We start from the raw sequence: 24,480 nt of genomic DNA on the forward strand, positions 1-24,480 counted from the left end.
ATAGATGTTAGTCGGTCCCTAGTGCACACACAAAGAAAGTGACACTAGTGGATACAGTCGTGAGACTCTGGTCAGAATTGTATTTTAAACACTTTCACAACAGGGTGTTTATTTATTTTTTTGTATCTTTTTAAACAAATCTAATAAAGGTTACGTTGTAGATTAACTGGTTCCCGACCGCTGGCTGTGTTTTTACGGCCAGCGGTCAGGGTCCTTAAAACCCGAGCCATAGACTTTTTACGGCTCGGGTTTTAACTTGCTGCCCGCGCGATCGGGCAGCTGAATGTCGGGTCTCCGGCTGTCAGTGACTGCCGGGGAGCCTGAGGAGAGGATAGAAGCAGCTTTCGCTGCTTCTGTCTTCTCTGATGACTTGTATACAGCGCTCAATGAACGCTGTATATAGGAATAGAGGCAGCGGCCGCGCTGCTGTCTCTATTCCTCCCGGTGTTCATGTGACTGATCACATGATCGCCGGGTGCCGTTACTGACAGATTGCTGCTGGGTCTTACTAGACCCAGCACAGCCCTATTAGTGACAATCATCACTATGAGGCTGGATTCACACGAGCGTTGCGTTTTTGCGCGCGCAAACAACGCAGCGTTTTGCGCGCGCAAAAACCATTTGACAGCTGCGTGTGTCATCCGTGTCTGATGTGCGGCTGCGTGATTTTCGCGCAGCCGGCATCATAGAGATGAGGCTTGTCGACGCCCGTCACTGTCCAAGGTGCTGAAAGAGCTAAATCTTTCAGCACCCTCGACAGTGAATGCCGAACACAACAGCGAAAAACCTGTAAAAAAAAAGATAAAGTTCCTACTTACCGAGAACTTCCCGGCCGTTGCCTTGGTGACGCGTCCTTGGTGACGCGTCCTTGGTGATGCGCCTCTCTTGACATCGGGCCCCACCTCCCTGGATGACGCGGCAGTCCAAGTGACCGCTGCAGCCTGTGATTGGCTGGAGCTGTCACTTGAACTGAAGTGTCATCCCGGGAGGTCGGACTGCAGGAAGGAGACAGGAGTAATCGGTAAGTTAGAACTTCGGGTTTTTTTACAGGTTCATGTATTTTGGGATCGCAAGTCACTGTCCATGGTGCTGAAACAGTTTAACTCTTTCAGCACCATGCACAGTGAATGTCTCCCGACGTCGCGGACCGGAAATTTTTTGGCCGGGTTCGGCCAAAACGAGTTTGGCCGAACCCGGTGAAGTTAGCTTCGGTTGTCGGGGTTCGCTAATCGCAAAGACACTCCGTTTGGATGTTCGGAAACAGAAAAGCACGTGGTGCTTTTCTGTTTACATTCATCCTTTTGACAGCTGTTGCGCAAACACGCAGTTCGCACGGAAGTGCTTCCGTGTGACATGCGTGGTTTTCACGCACCCATTGACTTCAATGGGTGCGTGATGCGTTGAAAACGCTGAATCAACGGACATGTCGTGAGTTTTTGGCAACGGAGCAACGCTGCGCAAAAAACGCTGCCATGTCTGCACGGCCCCATTGACAAATATAGCTACGGGCAACGCACGTGAAAATCACGCGCGTTGTACGCGCGTATTTTACGTTCGTCTGAATAAAGCCTGAGAGGGCTGATTTCCCCTGTAACTGGTGCAGCTCCAGTTACAGTGGAAAAGATGGTGTAAAATAAAGAAAAAAAAAATATTAAGTTCCCCAAAGGTCTTTTTTGACCTTTGAGGGACAGACCGTAGTAATAAAAAAATAAAAGTAAAGTAAAGTGCAAAAAAAAATTAATAATAAATACACATAAAATACCCATCCCAATCCCCTCCCGCCAATCATTGTTGTAACGCTAGCGCTGACCCAATTACCCTAATATAGACATGTAATAGATTAAAATTTACGGTAGACAATGACGATCACAAATAAAAGGTCTATTTTAGGGTAAAACTATGTTATTACCAAAAAAAAATAGCTGAAACGTAAAAAAGCTTTATTTTTTTACTATTATTTTCAAACTTTGAATAAAAATTCTAAAATAGCAAAAAGGTGTGTATAAAAACGATAAAAAAAAGAAACCTGCATTGTCTACGGAAAAAAACGTCGCAAAAATCACGTCGTTAGCCCAACAAATAAAAAAGTTATAGCCATTTAACGAACACGTGCTAAAAAGGGCTAAACGGTGTCTGGTCCTGAAGGCTCAAAATAGCCCGGTCCTGAACTGGTTAAGGGTCACATCATGCCACTTTTGTATATTATTTAGCCCAGCAGGGCAATCAGTTAAGTGAACACTACTACAATCACTTAATAAGTACAATTATTTGTTGCAGGATTTCCTCATTGAATTCAATGGGAGGTAAATCCCGCGACATATAGCAGTTCAGTTTTTTTGCGGCGGATTTGCAGCGATTTCATGCTCCTGGGATGACGCTTCATCCCATGTGACCGCCGCTGCAGCCAATCAAAGGCTGCAGCGGCCTCCTGGGATGAGGCTAAGTGCTGCATTTTTCGCAGTGGACATACCGGGTGAAAAAACGCACCACATTTCGGTGCCATGAAAAATCCCCATACTGCGAGTTAACGCTGTGTATGTGAATCCTGCCTTAACCTGCTTTTTTACTTTTATTCATATATTATCATTTCATCATACAGGATTCGGGAATTCCTTATACGTATTAACTATTTTATGTCTGCTTATGAATTTTACCGATACTATGGAAATACATAAAAAATTCATGAACTGAAAATAATTTTTGAGATTGTTTCATTTTTGTACAATGCATTCATATTTTATGGAAAATGATCGAGACATTACTGTGGCTATTACTTTTATGTGCAGCTGTACTCTTTAACCGTTGAATGATCTGAGTAATTTTAAAGTCTTTGGCTGGATTCACACGAGCATGCTCTGTCCGTAAAGGACGGAACGTATTTCGGACGCAAGTCCCGGACCGAACACACTGCAGGGAGCCGGGCTCCTAGCATCATAGTTATGTACGATGCTAGGAGTCCCTGCCTCTCCGTGGAACTACTGTCCCGTACTGAAAACATGATTACAGTACGGGACAGTTGTCCCGCAGCAAGGCAGGGACTCGGCATCGTACATAACTATGATGCTAGGTGCCTGGCTCCCCGCAGTGTGTTCGGTCCGAGACTTGCGGCCGAAATACGTTCCGTCCTTTACGGACGTAACATGCTCGTGTGTATCCAGCCTTAGGATGGGGCCACAAGTAGCGGTGTCCGCATGTGGGTGAAAAGCTCCTTCACGTGTGGTGGGCGTTAATTACAGATTGATAGTTAATGGTTGCATGATTTTGCAGGTAATACCGCACTTTAACCTGCAAAACCACACGGCCACTATCAATGTTAATAGCTGCGCGGTCTTGCATGTTAATTTGCGGTATTATTTTCTAAACCGTGCGGCCATTAAAAAAAACAATTTGTAATGTGTGCCTACCATACGGAGTTGTGGTTATTGCCTGCTGCTACGTGTGTTATCAACCCTCGATAGCCAATAGACTTTTTAGAGATTTATGTTGATATACTTTTTGTATAACTAGTCTGTTTGGAGGGCTAAAGCAGACAAACCAAATTCGTAGAGTATTCCAGTAATTTAGAAATTTGCTATACTATAGAATGTGTTTTTTTTTAATATTCATGAAGTGTAGGGTATTAGGGTTAGAGATCTGACCATGTATTTGTTGGAGGAAGTTTCTATTTCTTCCCTTTTTATTAAGTTGTTTTGTTTTTTTCCTCCATTTGATTAAAAGGTTAGGATTGAGTTTTGGGGACGACGACACAGTATATCTGTCTATATTTTCTACGACACAATTGTTCTCGATAAGTGTGGCTGGCTGGCATAGTAGACACAGTCACAAGAGAAAACTGATCAAATTGAGACATTTTTCACCCACCAGAGCAGATCTACGTCTCGTTGGACCCACAGAAGAGAATCCCTGTAATATATTTGTGAGACATACAATACATTACACTCTATCCTGTATTCCTTTGCTGCTCTTTGTCAATCTAGATGATCATTGTTCAATGTCTTGACTATTTCAGTAAATTTCACTGAGTAAAGATCTTTCACCTGATTTATTGAAGATTCCTACATTAACATTGCTAATTCTATGTAACAGTGGGAGAAGAACACCTACCAGACACCTATAGTGTGGCTTAGCACAAATAGACCCAAGTCCAATAGACATTTTAGTAACACAATTGTAATGTGTATGGGCATCCCAAACCGACAGGTACTGAAATTGAGCACCAATAAGTGATTGTTAAAGGGGTTTTCCAGTCCCTAAAAATTGATGGCCTATCCTCAGGATAGGCCATCAGTAACTGATCGGTCGGGGTCAGACTCCCGGAACCCCCGCCAAACAGCTGTTTTGGAGGGTGTTCATCGTACGAGCGCTGCTTCCCCTTCATTTCTACTTGCTCGCTGTGAATCGTTGACACAGACGAAGCGGCGATTCACAGTATTACAGCCTTCTTCCATTGAAGTGAATGGGAGAAGGCTGAAATATCTGCGAATCGCCGCTGTTGCTACTGTATTTTGCTGCACACACAAAACCGAAGAATTTACGTAATGTGTGAACTCGGCCATACAGTATTTTTCTTCCTTTACGATATCCCCCTGATGGTTTTAGCTGTGTATTGATAACATCCTACTGAATTGCAGTGTATTACATGTCAAAAAGTCATATCTGATTATAGAGATTCATGAATTAAAAACCTTTAAAAATAATGTCAATTCATGAAGTAAAAAAAAGGAAGCAGAATGACACATTTAACGAAGACAAAGAAATACAGCAGCTTCACATTTTCTGTGCGGCAGCTGCTGTAGGGAGAGGTAGTATTAATTGTTTCTCACTCAAATGAATAAGCGACCATGTAATATATATGACTGGTGCAAATCTGCCAGCGCAATGAGCTGCTCTTACTTAGAGGCTCTCCGCTCTGCCTTATAGAAGGGGGACCACCCTCTATGATGTCCATATGCCCGAGATGGTCTTCAAGAGACAATGCCTTTAAGCACAAAAGAAAATGGTCACAGTTAACCCAAAATAATCATACAACTCACTATATAAAAAAAAAATCTTGTCAATACAAATAGGACAAAACAGCCGCTTCTTCCATACCCAAACTTTATTATTATACTTATTATACTTGCAAAAAAGACAGAAAAAAAGATAATTATTATTATGTTTCAGTCATCTGTACATTTTCCATTATCTGGTGCCTTCTAAATCACTAAAACATCAGAATTAATCTGCAAATGTGTTTAATTTTAGCAAACCTCAGAAACATCAGAATATTGATTGCTAATGTAGACTGCCCTTATTGAGTTGAAAAAGGCTTTATCATCCTTCCTTGTCAATCTCTGTGCAGTATTTCAATGTCTAATAGCAGAAGCGCTTATCACTAAATATTGAGAATTATATATTATCATGAAACAATAATCACATTTAAAGAAACTTAAAAAAAACTAAAGCCAACTGCATTCCATACTTATCCGTATTTTCAGAATAATAAGCAGAGGCATTTTGATGTATAGGTGTTATATGACTATAGCAGTATATATGCTACCCCAGTCCAATATACCTCAAGTGGCCTCTGTGGTAGATTCATCTACCTGTAAAGCAGCTGCTTAGACATATAGGAGATCTATATATATATATATATATATATATATAGTTCATCCAAATTGAAAAATGTGATTCATAAGAAAAAAGATAACTAATTTGCATTTATAGAATTCATTTGCATTTTAATTAAAACCTGTCTCAAATATGCAAGAGAGGAAATCATACATCTGACCAATTATTGATTATTTCTCTATTAGAAAATCGGTCAGCGATTGCTAAACTTTTACTAATGAACCATGCTATTGACTGAAGTCTTAGGATGCCCATCAATCAATCAAATCAAACATAAACCTGTCAAATGTTGACACCCCAAAGAGTAGGTGTCTAAAAGAATACAATAAATTGCCATAGATGGTTATCGGAGATAGTAATGAGCTTTTCAGGCTTACAATTCCCTGTTCATTTTACTATTTGTTTTTGTGGCGGACACAGGAGCACTTTCACTATGAGGTCTAATGTAAATAAAGCTTCATTACATAAATGAAAAATTATGCAACTTTCTAATACATTTAGTGTTAATATTCCTCACCATTTTCAAGCTCTCATAATTAGGTTTGCTACAATATATCAATATAGATATAGTTCAGAAGAGAGTTGTGCTACTGCTGTGTTTAGCGCTCATAGAGAATTGCCTACACGGATACATTATAACAGCTGTATGCACTACAGTAGGTCTAGAGGGGTTTTTATCCTCTTAATGCAAACATATAACGCCTCCATTCACTGACAGAAAGCAGGAATCTTGAAAATAGTATGGTATTAAAACACTAAGTGTTTAGGAAATTGTGGAACTTTTCATTAAACAATAAATGAGCTTTACTTACATAGCACTCAACAACCATATAATACATCAATCAGGAATTTTTTTGGCTTTTATGTTATTTGGACTGCTATTGAGTCAGACATTTTATGAAAAAAAAGTGTTTCCTATTATTAGGTACATTCAATATCCTCATACAGGTTAACAAAGTATGACACGCACAGGTTTTCAGCTATGGAAACATGTATCGGCATAGATCACATCCCAGGATGATCCGACAGAGGGTCCACGCTGAAGGTGGTGTTAACAAATGCTGCCGATTTCTTTCAATGTTGGAAAACAGTAGAAGCTCCATAGTAATTACTATAGGGAACACTGTCATTTCAGACGCAGTTATGTCTTTTTTTACGGACACACTGATTCTAATGTGAAAGACTTAAAGGGGTTATCTGGGCATTTTATATTGATGGCCTATCCTTAGGATAAGCCATCAATATCAGATCGGTGGGGTCCGACACCTGGCATTAGCAACGATCAGCTGACTGATCGTCCTCCTCTTCAGTGTATACCAGGCCCAGCATCATACACATCTGTAACGGCTGTGCCTGGGATTTCAGCTCAGTTACATTGATGGGACTGGAACTGTAATCCTAGGCACAGCCGCTACGGACGTGTATGGCGCTGTATCTGTAAACTGGGGAATGTCTGCAGCGATGAATGCCACAGCCCCATCAATCAGTTGATCGTGGGGGGTCCTGGGAGTCGGACCCCCACAGATCTGATATTGGTGGCCTATCCTAAGCTTAAGCCATCAATATAAAATGCCCAGAAAAGCCTTTTTTAATAAAATGGCTGACTTTATATAAGTAAAGGATACTCAGGGTACAGGGCAATCTCTATGATGCTTTTAGAGCGGTAACTTGATATATGTCAATATGTATGTTCACAGGTCAAGCTATCGAGAATAGCATATTACTCATACAATTCATTATATACGATAGGGTGCAATGTGTTGGCTTTATTATACCACTACAAAAAATTCTAACACTTTGCACAATTTCATACATAATAGAATAGAATTATGCTATCTCCATTCTTCCAAATGTAGCTTATTGATGTCTCTGACAATACACAATCATATCTGAAGTGCTGATCATTGCCTGTAAATGCCATACAACTGCCAGACATAAATTCTGTACTGTAGAGACTGTCTGTTCTTCCATGTTTTCAATCCAAATGCCTACTATTGAAATTCTACTATTGACTTAGTACCAAGTCAGAGCAAGGGGTAAATGGATAGTCTCCTTGTTAAATATGTATAAATTTCCTCAGCTCCTGTGTCAGCCACTTTCCCCTATTGTAAAGCTAGTCTAGGTCACGCAGTTGTGCATAATGCATGGATCAGGGAAAGCAGTCCGTAAAAATACATCCACTCATTTGGTTCTAGAGGGATTAAGAGGCCCCGGTACTGAAGATTCTCTACTCCTGCCACATGACTCCGTTTTCTCCGTTCTCATGGAATTTGTGCAAGTGGTCGGCGTATCTAAAAGTGAAAGATCAAGTAGAGGATTACTGCAGGCTATTTTCCAACTAAAATCACCATGTCATAACAGGAAACTCTCACAATCATTTTGACTATGCTAAAACTTTTAGTAATATAGACACTGTAGACATTTAGGCCCTTATGTATTAATATATTGATATAAAAAAAAAGTAGTTGCAGAAAAAAAGGCGTATGAATCATGTGCCATACTTACAAATTCATACTGCAAATACGCTTCTGACACCTCCCCCTTTTTGTAAAGAGGGGTGTGGCTTTGGCTGGCGAAATTTCACATAATTATTTATTGATGCATGCTTTCACAATAACAAGACACTCACACAATAGACCTGTGAGACATTTATCAAGTGCCGATAGGCCAATACTTGGTATGAATAAGGCATATTATTGTAGCATTTTATTATATTTGCTCGAGGCTTTGAGTTGTGCCTTTAGGCCTTTGTAAGGCTGGGACTATACCTCTTCATCATTGTTCTATAACGTAGTTTTAATTGTTCAGTATTGTTCTTTCATTTTTCTTACATAATTTCCATATACAATAAAAAATTGTGCAAAAACAGGTATATGAAAGAAATATAAATGTTCCATTCTAAGTAAAGCCTGGGTTTAGACTCGATTAACAATTATATGGGGGATTTGCATTTTGAACAGTTTTTTAAATTCTGCTGCCTTTATGGAAATCTGCGTTATGACGCTGCATGTAGTAAACATGATCAGGCTTTTTTTTCCCCATGTTGTGTGTGATTATACCCTATTAATGTTATTATTAGAATTGCTTCATCTACAAACTAGAGCGATTCCAATGGTAGAGTAAATTCATAGTTTTTCCTTTTGTAAGGGCTTATTCACACAAACAGGGGGAAACTCGAACATGAAAAATGGCTGTTTTTCATGTCCGAGGTTCACCCGTGTGGGACCCGTTTTCATGGATCCCCATAGACTTGAGTCTATGGAGGGATCCGTGAAACCGGAAGAAAATAGGACATGTTCTATTTTTCAACAAACCCTTCACACGGTCCGTTGAAACAACTATTGAAATACTTGATAAAAATTTTTAAAAAAAATACATGCGCCCGTGTGACGGCTGTTGTTTTAACGGCCATCACACGGATGTATTCAACGTTCGTGTGAATAAACCCTAAGGGGCCAGATTCCCAAGACAGAATTATACTAGGAAATTGCTGTGCACACAATTCACTTATAGGCCTAGCAAAGGTGCGTGCACCCTAGACACATCAATATAAAAATTCCCCACCACTTTCCCGCAGGTGGCATCAGCAGCATATAGTCACCAGTTAGACCAGTACTTCTTTTAAACTGTGAAGTGGGTCTAACTGGTAAGGCCCCGAGTTGTTGGTGAGGTGCGAAGGCATGTTTGACAATGATGATATGTTGCAGAGGCTGCAGCAATGTCTGATCCTGCAACATAACTTTGGGCTTATTATACTGGATTCAGGACACAAATTATAGATAAATTGAGCAATATTTTTAATTTTGCCATAGACTTTGAGCAATAGTGAGGTCCAAGTGTCACCATGTTCTGGATCATGGGGTCTGAGTATTTAAGAAGCCCAGAATTAAGGCCTCCTGTATTCTGTGAATGATGTTCTTACAGGGTCGGTTGCCATTCACAGAGTACAGAGTGATATAAATGACCCCTGTATTCTGCTTACAAGTTGATAGTCCTGCCCTTTCATCCAAAAGTTTCTACTTGTAAATGAATTTGTTGCGAAAACAACATTATGTGGAGAATTACTGATAACGCTACTCTCTAATATAATATTTAAAAGCTCCTGATCCAAACTTTACGCTAACAAACTGTGCATGTATTTGGAGTGATCCACAGCCATCGAGAAAACTAAATGTTGTCCTTACTCCCAGATTACCTACTTGACATTACCAAGCCATAATATTCAAATAAAGCTTCTGAATTGTCGGACTGGATTGTACGGAGCATGTATAGGGTTTCAGTATAATGGACATTTAGTAGGATAACAGATTGATAATGCCTTAGGTTAATGGTCTGGGCTGTAAATGGAGACATGGTCCTTTGCACCAAAATTTCCCTATTTGTAGGTTTTTTTAAAAATATATTTTCATGAGCATTAAAAGCCAAAAATTAAGAGGAAATTGTGTAGAAAGCTTACTTTTTTGGGGATCTATGGATATCTCCAATGGGAACCTAATCTCAGTAACACTTGTAACATGAGTGCAGGAAATCCCTCGCTGCCTTATTTATAGTGAAAAGTTCATAGGGTCCCATCTCACGCACCTTATTGTAACGCATTTACTATTTGGGCATTTGGAATTTGTTAAATTAAGGAATCAATTGATCTCACTTCCAAGCAAAGCGGTATGGGGATTTAATGAATGGTACCCGTGAACACTGGCCATGTTATTGTGTCTTGGTTGCAGGTCATTTATCCATTTTTAACATATTCTCCAAACTCATTGGCATCTAATCCATGTTTTGCAATGATGAGGTCCAATAAAATACAAACAAGCTCTAGTGGTTAGTGATGATTCTGAATGTCTGACTGTATCCAAGGGCATAACGTGTGTTTTATTAAAGTAGCTATGGAAATATAAATACTTTACATAAAAACATATCTACAGCTGGCCATGTACTTGAGATAGCTGTCAGTCAAATGCTATTGCTCCCGATTGCTCATTCGAATGACAGCTATTTCTCCCGACTACACAGTAACTCCCTGTTCACACAGAATTATTTTTTTTCGCAGAAACGTGCCAAAAAACTTCTGAAAATGCCTTCATTTCAATGGGAGGCGGAGGCGTTTTTTTCCCGCGAGCGGAAAAGGCGTCTCGTGTGAAAAAGAAGCGACATGTCCTATTTTGGGGCATCTACGTCTCTGACCTCCCATTGACATCAATGGAAGGCAGAGAAAGCGTTTTTCACGGCGTGAAATCGTGAAAAACGCGGCAAAACTTGAAAAACGCGGCAAACGGAGTGCAGGCAGATCAAAATCTGGCTCAAAATTCCAAACGGAATTTTGAGGCAGAATTTTATGTGATAATTAACTGTATTTTAACGATATATATTGTGCTCCCACAAATATGAACATTTGAAAATTCACTGAAGTGATAAATGAGTAAAATGTATAATTTTTATTTCATAGCTATCTAAAAACAGGGGTACAATCACCACTGTGAAAAGCCCAAGAATTTTATGCCTGCAAAAAACTCAGTGTGAACAGGGCCTTAAAATTATGCGAGTGTATTTGAGTTGAGGGGAATAAGTAGCTGCCAAATCCCTCTGGCAGCAGCTTATCTCCCATGGGAATGAAGGGGGCACTTTGAAATCCTTCTTTCCACCAAAATCTGCCATCGGGGGAAGTTTGGAGACCCACCATACACAGGCTCATCCTGACAAATTATTTTGTGACAAACATGGGGTGAAAAGTAGAAACAAATAATATAGAATAAAATGTTTAACTCTACATCTTCCTATTACTTAATAAGTGCAAAACCAAATACCAAGTTACTGATATTCCCATTTAACACCTCGAGGTGTCCCCCATTTACTTACTTCTTTGCGCAGTAGACAGCACAATCTCGTCCCACACTTTCACTCCAAGCGGTTTTGTACAGGACCTATCAATAGATAATGTATATTTCAACATAATCATAAAGATACATCCGTGTTCATTTTTAGTTTTTTTTTTCTATTATAGACATTGATGGCTTATCAATAGGGAATGGCATATCCCTGGGATCCCCACTGATCCTTAGAACAAAGTGGGCCAAGCACTTATTTAATAGATGTGACCCCTTCTTATTGTATACTGATTGACCGCGGTTAACTCCTTAACGTGTAAATACTCAGCATTATCTGTAGATACCATGTATATCAAACAGAGCCGCAAGTTCACTATATACATTGTACAGCTGCTCAACATATTATAAAAAAAAAAAAATCAAAGTGCCACTCCCGTCATCGCACGTGATGTAACTTCTAGCTTTGGCTTACAGATGGCAGGGTCCCCACACCTTTTACCTCACCTTGCCTTGATATCAAGAAGAGACTGTCTAACCCAGAAATACCTGTTAACTACTCAGTGAATATTTTCCTAGGTCTCAACACAAGAAATATCACCGCAAATGTGGGCTTCAAAATAAAAAGGAAACTTTGGGTAATAATTGCTTGCTTTTTATGGTCCGTGTTGTTGTTAATTCAGCTTGACTAATTTGATCCTGTAATTTAGTTATAGTGCGAGTCTTAAAGGGCCATCAATATCTGATTGTTGGGGATCCGACTTTTGGCACCCCCGCCGATCATCTGTTTTGATGGGACACTGCTTCTCCTTTCTTCCTTACCTGCTCCGTACAATGAATCGCCGACACACTTGTGGCGGCAGTTCACAGTGTAACAGCCTTCTGCCATTCAAGCGAAAGGGAGAAGGCTATTATACTGTGACCCCTTCAAAACAGCCGATCAAGAGTTGGACCTCTACCGATCAGATATTGATGGCCTTTCCTGAGGATAGGTCAACAATATCTTCTAACTGGAAAACCCCTCTCCTGTCTCATCACTCATCCAGCCTGTTCCTCTTTCCTTTCATAATACTTTACACTGCAGCTGAGCTTGTTAGAAATGGCCGTTGTGTATGTGCACAAGCCCACTGCAAGCTAGCCAGAAAGTCAATGTATGGATTACTGATTCTATTCTAGAGAGTACAGGATGAGTATAAACTTATAAACTACAACGTTAACTAAACCACCAGTGAGAAAAAGATTATCAGGTAACCAATACATATATTCCTAGAAAGGGGAGAGCCAGATCTGCTTTAAGGTATTTCAATAAGTAGTACTATATATTGTGAATGCTTAACTTTTTTTTTAATACACCAGGAACTGGATAATACATTCTGTTACTTACCAGGAAAACCAGACAATGCAGGAGCAGAGTATAGAAAAACGCAATTGTACGGGCCATCTTATTTGACAGAATGAGCCGTCCCTATAGAAGGTGACCAAAAAAAGAGAAAAAAAAAAAGAATATGGAATACATTACAAGTATTGTGTTGTATTACCCTTCACATTTGGATATACTGCATTACGAGGGTGTGTGGATTTGGGCTGATGGGATGGAACCTGGGATGTTATTGCTCTTTCTGCAATATTCTTTGAGTAGTGTATATGGGATATTCTATAGGGAACCTCTAGAATACTGCTCAAAGGTTTTTTCACACTTATCCACATGCGGCCACAGTTTGATCTTCTAGTAACTACTATCTCAGAAAAGATCAAGCTATAGACGCCAATAGAGAGTTTTGATGCAATGCTATTATAGAATATGGAGACGGCCACATTGCATGTGTGTTTGCCTAGTATAATTTATATACTCTATTCCTCTATGGTAAGTAAAAGCAAGTATTATGGTACAACTCTGCAGAATTCGTATATCCCTGTGCTCTTGTTAGGGAAGGCCGCAGCATTGTTATAATTCGGTTCAACCTCAAAAGTGTATCTGCGATTCTTTTTTTTCCACTCCATTCTACTTCATTTTCTTCATTGTGAGGTCATCATAGAACATTTTTCATGTATTTTTTATGTGCTTCATGTAAGTAGATCAAACAGAATTTTAAAAGAAAAATCGAACTATTATATAAAATGTATAATACAGATTAGCGGGTGATTAAATAAAAAAAAGTATTACAGTTTTATCAAGGAAAGTGTTCTTATATAATTTCTCAAGTCTTCAAGATCGCTGCTTGCTGTCAGCGAATTGGAGCCTTCATAATTTTCTCTCATTGGATAAATATCTGTCCTGGTCATGTGATGACGCACAGGGGCAGGACTGATTACAGTTAGAGTAAAGCTATCAGAGCTGTGTCTTATAATGAACCGAGCACGTGTGTTGATCACATGACTGGGACAAATTAGTTTACCCTTGGAAGTAAACGATGAAGGTTCCTATATGATGACAGCAAGCAAAGATCTTGAAAACCTGAGGAATTAATACAGACATTATGTTGTAAAAAAAATTAACCTTGATTTGATGAAACTGTAACACTCTTTTAATGCCTTTTTGATTCCAGTAGCAGTTAAAGGAAAAATAAGTGGCAACCATTTTGGTTGTCACTTTTTTATGTGTGTCCCCCATCCCCCACACCAAATCCTCCAGACTGTAAAATGTATTACAGTTAAGAAGCTGCTGTTTGGGTAACACTTAGGGCCCTATTAAACGGATATTCCAGATATTCTTCAATGATCGAGCACTGATTTAGCAAATTGTTTGCATTCGAAAGATGGTCTATCACACATAACAATAATCGCTACAGATTTTCATTGTTTAGTCGTTACTGCGAACGTTGCTTACAACAAATCCAACCGCCAACAAAAACCACACCTCATCTCTGATTTGCGAAGGGCTGGAAGATTTCTGATCAGACGAGGGGATGTGGCGGCGACAAACGATAATCCTTCAGTCAAATAGCTGTGACTGATCCACGGAAAACCAACGACTTATTGTTCAATCATTGCACGCTCTTACACGTGGCGATTATCTCTTACATGCAAATAGTTATACGAATATTCTTGCGATAATCGCTCCATCTTATAGGCCGTTACTCCATTCATGTCTCTAAAAAGGGTGCTGCATTGGCAACTAGAACAATGGGGCAGATTAGCTATTCAAATTGAGCCACAATTCGTGCGTACATGCTGTGCGTCACATTTATTAACGATTTTGGACACTTGTGCTCAGCAAGGAGGTGTGGCCTAGATGGAAAGAGGGCGTGGTCTAGCACCAAGGATGTAGTTTAAAATGTGATGCTGTGCGCCAAAATTGGTGCAAAATACTGGGGGAAACTAAGCCAACCAAGAGATGGTATAAGGAAGAGAAAAGTGTCTAGCATGCCTAGTAAGATGCGCCAAATTTATCATATAGCACGCAGCACCTTAAAAATTGAGCACATTTTCTGACTGAATCGTCTAGGTTTACGATATCTAAAATGTAGACAGTATTTGTTAATCTGCCCCAGTTTATTCTATTCCTCTTTTGTACTGCAGGTTTGACCAGGCAATGTTCAGTATATAATAACCTCTTTACTACTGTATAGCTGTGATGGGTACAGTAGTTTTCACTTACCATTTAGCCCACGCTAGCCGACGTTCTATTAATACACAAATACGTTAATCTAATCTAAACATATTAAATCTATTAATACATAATGTAAAAAAATAATGTGATGTGACAAGCAATTATATCTTGTCACGTTGCCATTTCAGACTTATAAAGTCCTTCCATTAACACTTGGATCTAGTATCACCAGGCTTTTATTGAATGAGATACGGTGTTAGGCTAGATTCACACGAACGTGTCCGTTTTGCCTGCGTAAAAAACGTAGTGTTTTTCGGCGTCGCAGTTCCGTGTGCCATCAGTTTTTTATGTCAGTGTTGGTGCACATTTTTTTATTTTTTATTTTCTCTGCACTTCTTTAGCAACTGGTGCGTGAATCACTGACAGCACACGGAAGACGTCCTGTGCTGTCCGTGATTTTCACACACCCATTGACTTCAATGGGTGCATGATCCTCAAAAATGCACTAAAATAGAACATGCAGTGAGTTTCACGCAACGGAAACACGCTGCATGAAAAATCACGCATGTCTGAATAGCCCCATTGAGTTGCATAGGTCCGTGTGCTGTCCGTTGTTTTCACGAAAAGCACATGGACGTATAAAACGTTCATCTGAATAAGGCCTTAGACATTTATAAACTCAGGACTGCCTCTTCATGTGAGCCATCGTTGCTGTTTTTTTTTTTTTAAACAGTTTCTGCAGAAAAATATTTTAATATACCATTTCTTTCACTTTGAGCAAAGGATTTGGGCCTCGGACAATTACATAGCATGCTTTTCACCAAAATAAGACATTAATAGTTACAAATTCTTGCCAACTCACCATGCTAAGGGTTGCTTTGTCCCATGGACTTAAGCTGAGATACTTCCTCTGGCGTTCCTGCAATACAAAAGCAAATAGTTAACTTTTCAGGCACACAAAGCACCTATGGAAGATCGAGCAGCTTGTACGGTAAATAAGGAGAAAACATAGGATCAGATATCGGCAGCATTATTTCAGCTAAAAAGTTTATTTTCCCGTAAGATAAAACATAAATGACTTGAAATTTAAAGAGTTTGTCAGTGATTAGAAAAAAACATGCCTCAAACGTCTATGGGGATGCCTGGTATTGGAACTCATCCGCATTCAAGTAAAAAAAAGACTGAGCTGCAATACCCGAGACAGCCCACGAACAATAGTGGCGCTGTTTCTGGGGAAAAAAACAAAGGCCCTTTTTCTAATTTTAGAAAACCATAAGTCCCTAAATTCTCCTTTTTAGGTCAGCCCACAGTTTGATCCAGATGTAATAAATATAAGAATCTTATTATACAAGACAATAAGATGTAATATTAAGTAAAGTTGTATAAATTATATTAAATGTCTCTCTTTTTATGCCATCCAGGGTCTGTAAACAACCCGTATAGGCACAGTTATTAGTCTGTTCTTCGCGTTTGGCATCCAGTATCTGTTACCTAAGAAGGAATCCAGGATAACTCCGATACTGTGCAGTCGAAATGAATTGTAAAATGCTTCAAGCAAGAGGACAACTCAGGGACTTGTATTTCCATGGACTCTTTGATTTCATAGCAATGTTATTTAAAGGGTTAATCCCAACTCAAACGTTTATGGCACATCCACTACCAAAGAAGTGAAAGGAGAATTCCACGCAGCCCCCTTTACATTCATTCTCCGTTCTGAAGATAGGTACAGGTCTTGGAGATAGGACTCACGACTATCAGATACTTCTGGCGTATCTGGTGGACATGCCACAGATGCCTAAGGCTGGGTTCACACTGAGTTTTTTGCAGGAGGAAAATCTGCCTCAAAATTACATTTGGAATTTTGAGACAGATTCTCCTCTGCCTGAACGCCGATTTCCAAATCAATTGTAGGCATTTTCAGCCGTTTTTCGTCGCGGTTTCCGCGTCAAAATACTCATCAAAAAAGTCTGTGTGAACGCCCCCTAAGTTTGGAACACCCTTTTATTAGAGCAATAATATCAGACCCTTATAGTGCTTCACTGATCAAGGACAAAGTGGCATGTCTGTCACTACTGCAAGAGTGTTCAGTCATGTATATGATGCTTCCTGTAGAAACACCATACGATTCTCTCCTCACAATAAAGCTATATGTAGATTGGGCCTATAATGAGAAACTTATCAGACATGGGAGTGTATATACCTGTTCTGGTGTAGAGTATGGTCTATAGTAGGCAGTGCTATGATGAGTTGATGTTGTAAAGATATTTAGATTAGTTTCTCTAACCAACAGCTGAATGTTCTTGAAATATGACAACGCAACCCCCTCTAAGTCAGAAAAACAGTCATATGATTTGAAATGGGGTGTACATACCAAAAAAACCTCAATCATTGCACAGATGAAAAAAGTCTTCATTCAGGAGTGGGATTTTTTTTTACAGGTATTGGTCAATGGTGTTCTCCACAAGAGATAGATAGATAGATAGATAGATAGATAGATAGATAGATAGATAGATAGATAGATAGATAGATAGATAGATAGATAGATAGATATGAGATAGATAGACAGATAGATAGATAGATATGAGATAGATAGATATGAGATAGATATGAGATCGATAGATAGATAGATAGATAGATAGATATGAGATAGATAGATAATCGTATCGATCTATCTCTCTCGTATCTATCTATGCCGTATCGATCTATGTCGTATCTATCTATGTCGTATCTATCTATGTCGTATCTATCTATGTCGTATCGATCTATCTCGTATCGATCTATGTCGTATCGATCTATCTCGTATCGATCTATCTCGTATCGATCTATCTCGTATCGATCTATCTCGTATCGATCTATCTCGTATCGATCTATGTCGTATCGATCTATCTCGTATCTATCTCGTATCTATCTATGTCGTATCTATCTATGTCGTATCTATCTATGTCGTATCTATCTATGTCGTATCTATCTATGTCGTATCTATCTATGTCGTATCTATCTATGTCGTATCTATCTATGTCGTATCTATCTATCTCGTATCTATCTATCTCGTATCTATCTATCTCGTATCTATCTATCTCGTATCTATCTATCTCGTATCTATCTATGTCGTATCGATCTATCTCGTATCTATCTTGTATCTATCTCGTATCTATCTATGTCGTATCTATCTATGTCGTATCGATCTATGTCGTATCGATCTATGTCGTATCGATCTATCTCGTATCGATCTATCTCGTATCGATCTATCTCGTATCGATCTATCTCGTATCTATCTATCTCGTATCTATCTATCTCGTATCTATCTATCTCGTATCTATCTTGTATCTATCTCGTATCTATCTATGTCGTATCTATCTATGTCGTATCTATCTATGTCATATCTATCTATGTCGTATCTATCTATGTCGTATCGATCTGTCGTATCGATCTATCTCGTATCGATCTATCTCGTATCGATCTATCTCGTATCGATCTATCTCGTATCGATCTATCTCGTATCGATCTATCTCGTATCGATCTATGTCGTATCTATCGATCTCGTATCTATCGATCTATGTCGTATCTATCGATCTCGTATCTATCTATGTCGTATCTATCTATGTCGTATCTATCCATGTCGTATCTATCCATGTCGTATCTATCTATGTCGTATCTATCTATGTCGTATCGATCTGTCGTATCGATCTATCTCGTATCGATCTATGTCGTATCTATCGATCTCGTATCTATCGATCTATGTCGTATCTATCTATGTCGTATCTATCTATGTCGTATCTATCCATGTCGTATCTATCCATGTCGTATCTATCTATGTCGTATCTATCTATGTCGTATCTATCTGTCGTATCTATCTATGTCGTATCTATCTATATCGTATCGATCTATGTCGTATCGATCTATGTCGTATCGATCTATGTCGTATCGATCTATCTCGTATCGATCTATCTCGTATCTATCTATGTCGTATCGATCTATCTCGTATCGATCTATCTCGTATCTATCTCGTATCTATCTATGTCGTATCTATCTATGTCGTATCTATCTATGTCGTATCTATCTATGTCGTATCTATCTATGTCGTATCTATCTATGTCGTATCTATCTATGTCGTATCGATCTATGTCGTATCGATCTATCTCGTATCGATCTATCTCGTATCGATCTATCTCGTATCGATCTATCTCGTATCTATCTATCTCGTATCTATCTATGTCGTATCGATCTATCTCGTATCTATCTCGTATCTATCTCGTATCTATCTATGTCGTATCTATCTATGTCGTATCTATCTATGTCGTATCGATCTGTCGTATCGATCTGTCGTATCGATCTATCTCGTATCGATCTCTCGTATCGATCTATCTCGTATCGATCTATCTCGTATCGATCTATGTCGTATCGATCTATGTCGTATCGATCTATGTCGTATCGATCTATGTCGTATCGATCTATGTCGTATCGATCTATGTCGTATCGATCTATGTCGTATCGATCTATGTCGTATCGATCTATCTCGTATCGATCTATCTCGTATCGATCTATCTCGTATCGATCTATCTCGTATCTATCTATGTCGTATCGATCTATGTCGTATCTATCTATGTCGTATCTATCGATCTCGTATCTATCTATGTCGTATCTATCTATGTCGTATCTATCCATGTCGTATCTATCCATGTCGTATCTATCCATGTCGTATCTATCCATGTCGTATCTATCTGTCGTATCTATCTATGTCGTATCTATCTATGTCGTATCTATCTATGTCGTATCTATCTATGTCGTATCTATCTATGTCGTATCTATCTATGTCGTATCTATCTATGTCGTATCTATCTATGTCGTATCTATCTATGTCGTATCTATCTATGTCGTATCTATCTATGTCGTATCTATCTATGTCGTATCTATCTATGTCGTATCTATCTATGTCGTATCGATCTATCTCGTATCGATCTATCTCGTATCTATCTATCTATGTCGTATCGATCTATGTCGTATCGATCTATGTCGTATCGATCTATGTCGTATCGATCTATGTCGTATCGATCTATGTCGTATCGATCTATGTCGTATCTATCTATGTCGTATCTATCTATGTCGTATCTATCTATGTCGTATCTATCTATGTCGTATCTATCTATGTCGTATCTATCTATGTCGTATCTATCTATCTATCTATCTCGTATCTATCTCTCTATCTATCTCGTATCTATCTATCTATCTCGTATCTATCTATCTATCTCGTATCTATCTATCTCGTATCTATCTATGTTGTATCTATCTATGTTGTATCTATCTATGTCGTATCTATCTATGTCGTATCTATCTATGTCGTATCTATCTATGTCGTATCTATCTATGTCGTATCTATCTATGTCGTATCTATCTATGTCGTATCTATCTATGTCGTATCTATCTATCTCGTATCTATCTATCTCGTATCTATCTATCTCGTATCTATCTATCTATCTAGTAAAACAAATATATCCAGCAGCACCAGTATACGGTATACGGTGGGTGCAACTCCTCAGGAACAGACCACGCTCCAATTCCAATAAAATCCAAAAAAGAGGCAGCACTCCGCAGAAAATATGATAAAGGGTGTATTTATTGCCCCCTGTGCGTGCAACGTTTCAGCTCTATCCTCTAGAGCCTTTCTCAAGCCTTTGGCTTGAGAAAGGCTCTAGAGGATAGAGCTGAAACGTTGCACGCACAGGGGGCAATAAATACACCCTTTATCATATTTTCTGCGGAGTGCTGCCTCTTTTTTGGATTTTATCTATCTATCTACCTATCTATCTCGTATCTATCTATCTCGTATCTATCTATCTCGTATCTATCTATGTCGTATCTATCTATGTCGTATCTATCTATGGCGTATCTATCTATGTCGTATCTATCTATGTCGTATCTATCTATGTCGTATCGATCTATGTCGTATCGATCTATGTCGTATCGATCTATGTTGTATCGATCTATCTCGTATCTATCTATCTATCTATCTATCTTGTATCTATCTCGTATCTATCTCGTATCTATCTATCTATCTATCTCGTATCTATATATCTATCTATCTCGTATCTATCTATCTCGTATCTATCTATGTCGTATCTATCTATGTCGTATCTATCTATGTCGTATCTATCTATGTCGTATCTATCTATGTCGTATCTATCTATGTCGTATCTATCTATCTATCTATCTCGTATCTATCTCTCTATCTATCTCGTATCTATCTCGTATCTATCTATCTCGTATCTATCTATCTATCTATCTATCTCGTATCTATCTATCTCGTATCTATCTATGTTGTATCTATCTATGTTGTATCTATCTATGTCGTATCTATATATCTATCTCGTATCTATCTATCTCGTATCTATCTATGTCGTATCTATCTATGTCGTATCTATCTATGGCGTATCTATCTATGTCGTATCTATCTATGTCGTATCTATCTATGTCGTATCTATCTATGTCGTATCGATCTATGTCGTATCGATCTATGTCGTATCGATCTATGTTGTATCGATCTATCTCGTATCTATCTATCTATCTATCTATCTATCTTGTATCTATCTCGTATCTATCTCGTATCTATCTCGTATCTATCTCGTATCTATCTATCTATCTATCTCATATCTATCTATCTATCTATCTATCTATCTCGTATCTATCTATCTCGTATCTATCTATGTCGTATCTATCTATGTCGTATCTATCTATGTCGTATCTATCTATGTCGTATCTATCTATGTCGTATCTATCTATGTCGTATCTATCTATCTATCTCGTATCTATCTCTCTATCTATCTCGTATCTATCTATCTCGTATCTATCTATCTCGTATCTATCTATCTCGTATCTATCTATCTCGTATCTATCTATGTTGTATCTATCTATGTTGTATCTATCTATGTCGTATCTATCTATGTCGTATCTATCTATGTCGTATCTATCTATGTCGTATCTATCTATCTCGTATCTATCTATCTCGTATCTATCCATCTATCTAGTAAAACAAATATATCCAGCAGCACCAGTATACGGTATACGGTGGGTGCAACTCCTCAGGAAAAGACCACGCTCCAATTCCAATAAAATCCAAAAAAGAGGCAGCACTCCGCAGAAAATATGATAAAGGGTGTATTTATTGCCCCCTGTGCGTGCAACGTTTCAGCTCTATCCTCTAGAGCCTTTCTCAAGCCTTTGGCCTTTGGCTTGAGAAAGGCTCTAGAGGATAGAGCTGAAACGTTGCACGCACAGGGGGCAATAAATACACCCTTTATCATATTTTCTGCGGAGTGCTGCCTCTTTTTTGGATTTTATCTATCTATCTATCTATCTATCTATCTATCTCGTATCTATCTATCTATCTCGTATCTATCTATCTCGTATCTATCTATGTCGTATCTATCTATGGCGTATCTATCTATGTCGTATCTATCTATGTCGTATCTATCTATGTCGTATCGATCTATGTCGTATCGATCTATGTCGTATCGATCTATGTCGTATCGATCTATCTCGTATCTATCTATCTATCTATCTATCTATCTTGTATCTATCTCGTATCTATCTCGTATCTATCTCTCTATCTCGTATCTATCTATCTCGTATCTATCTATCTATCTCGTATCTATCTATCTATCTATGTCGTATCTATCTATGTCGTATCTATCTATGTCGTATCTATCTATGTCGTATCTATCTATGTCGTATCTATCTATGTCGTATCTATCTATGTCGTATCTATCTATCTATCTATCTATCTCGTATCTATCTATCTATCTATCTCGTATCTATCTATCTATCTCGTATCTATCTATCTCGTATCTATCTATCTATCGATCAAATGTTGTTACAAAATATAAAAACTATACATGGGATGGCTTTACTTTTTCACATAACTGTAAGTTCATAGCATTTGTCATTTGTCTACCCTTACGCCTCTGGACAGGTCATACAATGTGCAATACTCAGGTACGAAAATTTTAAAATGTATTCTTTCTGTTGATAAGGTAGTTTTGCCTCGTTTTCCTCTTTACCGTTTTATCTCCCTTTTAGGGCTTGTCCACACACAACGGAGTGGTTGCAGATTATTTCTGCAGCAATTCCGTTGAAAGTCAGAGACTTTCCGCTGAGGCAAAAATGCGCTTTTTTACTTGAGAAAATGTTGCGTAAATTGCTGCATTTTTCACAATGTTAGGAGATGGAGACATCTCTGAAAAACGCAGCAATTCCGGACACTTTCCGCAGCAGGAATTGACATGCTGCGGTCCGAAAAATATGCACCGCAGGTCAATTTCTGCTCTGAATTTTTACACAGCGTGTGGATGAGATTTGTTAAATCTCATCCACTATGCTGCTACTGTATTCTGCTGATATTCCAGCCGTAAAAAACACGGCAATTCCGCAGCGTGTGGACGAGTCCCTATAGTGTAATGTGTGAGGCAAAAGATCTCCAATGTATATAGGTTTAGGGAGGATGATTAGATTCCATGAAATGTTCACAGGGTTAAGATTTCGTTAACATCTGCACTAAGTTTTTCCATTCTTTGTTACCATCATAGAAAAAACAGATGTGCCGGAGCGATTGCATCATGGACACTAACGGCACCGTATGGAACCCATTGACTTTAATGGTCTCTGTCGGGTTTCCGTGAGGGTGTCCATCGTTTTACCGGAAAAAAAAGTGCTATTTCTTCTGCCATTTTGCACCAGATTTGCATTGGAGGCCCATATTGTAACCCCCAACACAGATGTGAACAAAGCCAAAAGGGTTTTTTTTTAAAAATTATTATTTCAAAGGAAATTTGCATAGTTTTTAACATCTCCTCTTATTGAAGATTAATTTATCATTTTATTTTCGTTCATAAATATAGATCCATTCATCTTCATTTATGCTTTAAAATGATAATGAATAAAAGTGGATACATTGACATGCTGCAGATTTTGAAAAACACACCACAGGTCAATTTACGCACAGAAAAATTCTGCAACGTGTAGATGATTACTTGTAGTCTCATTTACTTTACTGGTACTGTATTACGCTGTGGATTTGCCACGCGAAAAAATGCGTGGCAAATCTACACCTAATATGCATTGTGTGCAGGGGGCCTAAGGCAGCAGACAAAATAGAAGATGTATGGGCAATTATCTAGCTAATAATCTAATTGCCATCAAGTATCAATATGACAAGACAGAAACCAAAACGGAACCACCATAAGTACTGTAAGAGTCATAGGGTATCATGTATTAAAAGAGTCTCAAAGAAAAAGTCTCGTTGCCCATAACAACCAGAGTTCAACATTACGCATGATTTCTGATTGCTATGGGTGACTTGAACACATTTTCTACAGAAAATTTATCATATGAGGTCCATAGTGTCTGTTGCTCATAGACTTTTTCAAAAGAAGGTTACTTGTTCAATTGGTTGTATATGATTAGAAAATACGGATGGATTATTTTACCTCTAGGAGACAGCACCAC

General features: G+C 38.6%; 1 protein-coding gene across 1 annotated transcript in view; it reads right to left on the reverse strand.

Moving 5' to 3' along the window:
- Positions 1–5,080: 5,080 nt before the first annotated feature.
- CUX1 (cut like homeobox 1) overlaps positions 5,081–24,480 on the reverse strand; it is a 356,348-nt gene continuing 336,948 nt past the window's right edge. The window contains exons 20-23 of the mRNA XM_075854200.1: positions 15,845–15,901; positions 12,817–12,897; positions 11,467–11,531; positions 5,081–7,901 (exon numbers count right to left, since the gene is read on the reverse strand). Coding sequence (XP_075710315.1) covers positions 7,838–7,901; positions 11,467–11,531; positions 12,817–12,897; positions 15,845–15,901 — 267 coding nt within the window. The 3' untranslated portion in view covers positions 5,081–7,837. The remainder of the gene's footprint in view (positions 7,902–11,466; positions 11,532–12,816; positions 12,898–15,844; positions 15,902–24,480) is intronic.

Source organism: Rhinoderma darwinii, chromosome 2 (assembly GCF_050947455.1).
Source record: "Rhinoderma darwinii isolate aRhiDar2 chromosome 2, aRhiDar2.hap1, whole genome shotgun sequence".
In the NCBI taxonomy this organism is placed as follows: Eukaryota; Metazoa; Chordata; class Amphibia; order Anura; family Rhinodermatidae; genus Rhinoderma; species Rhinoderma darwinii.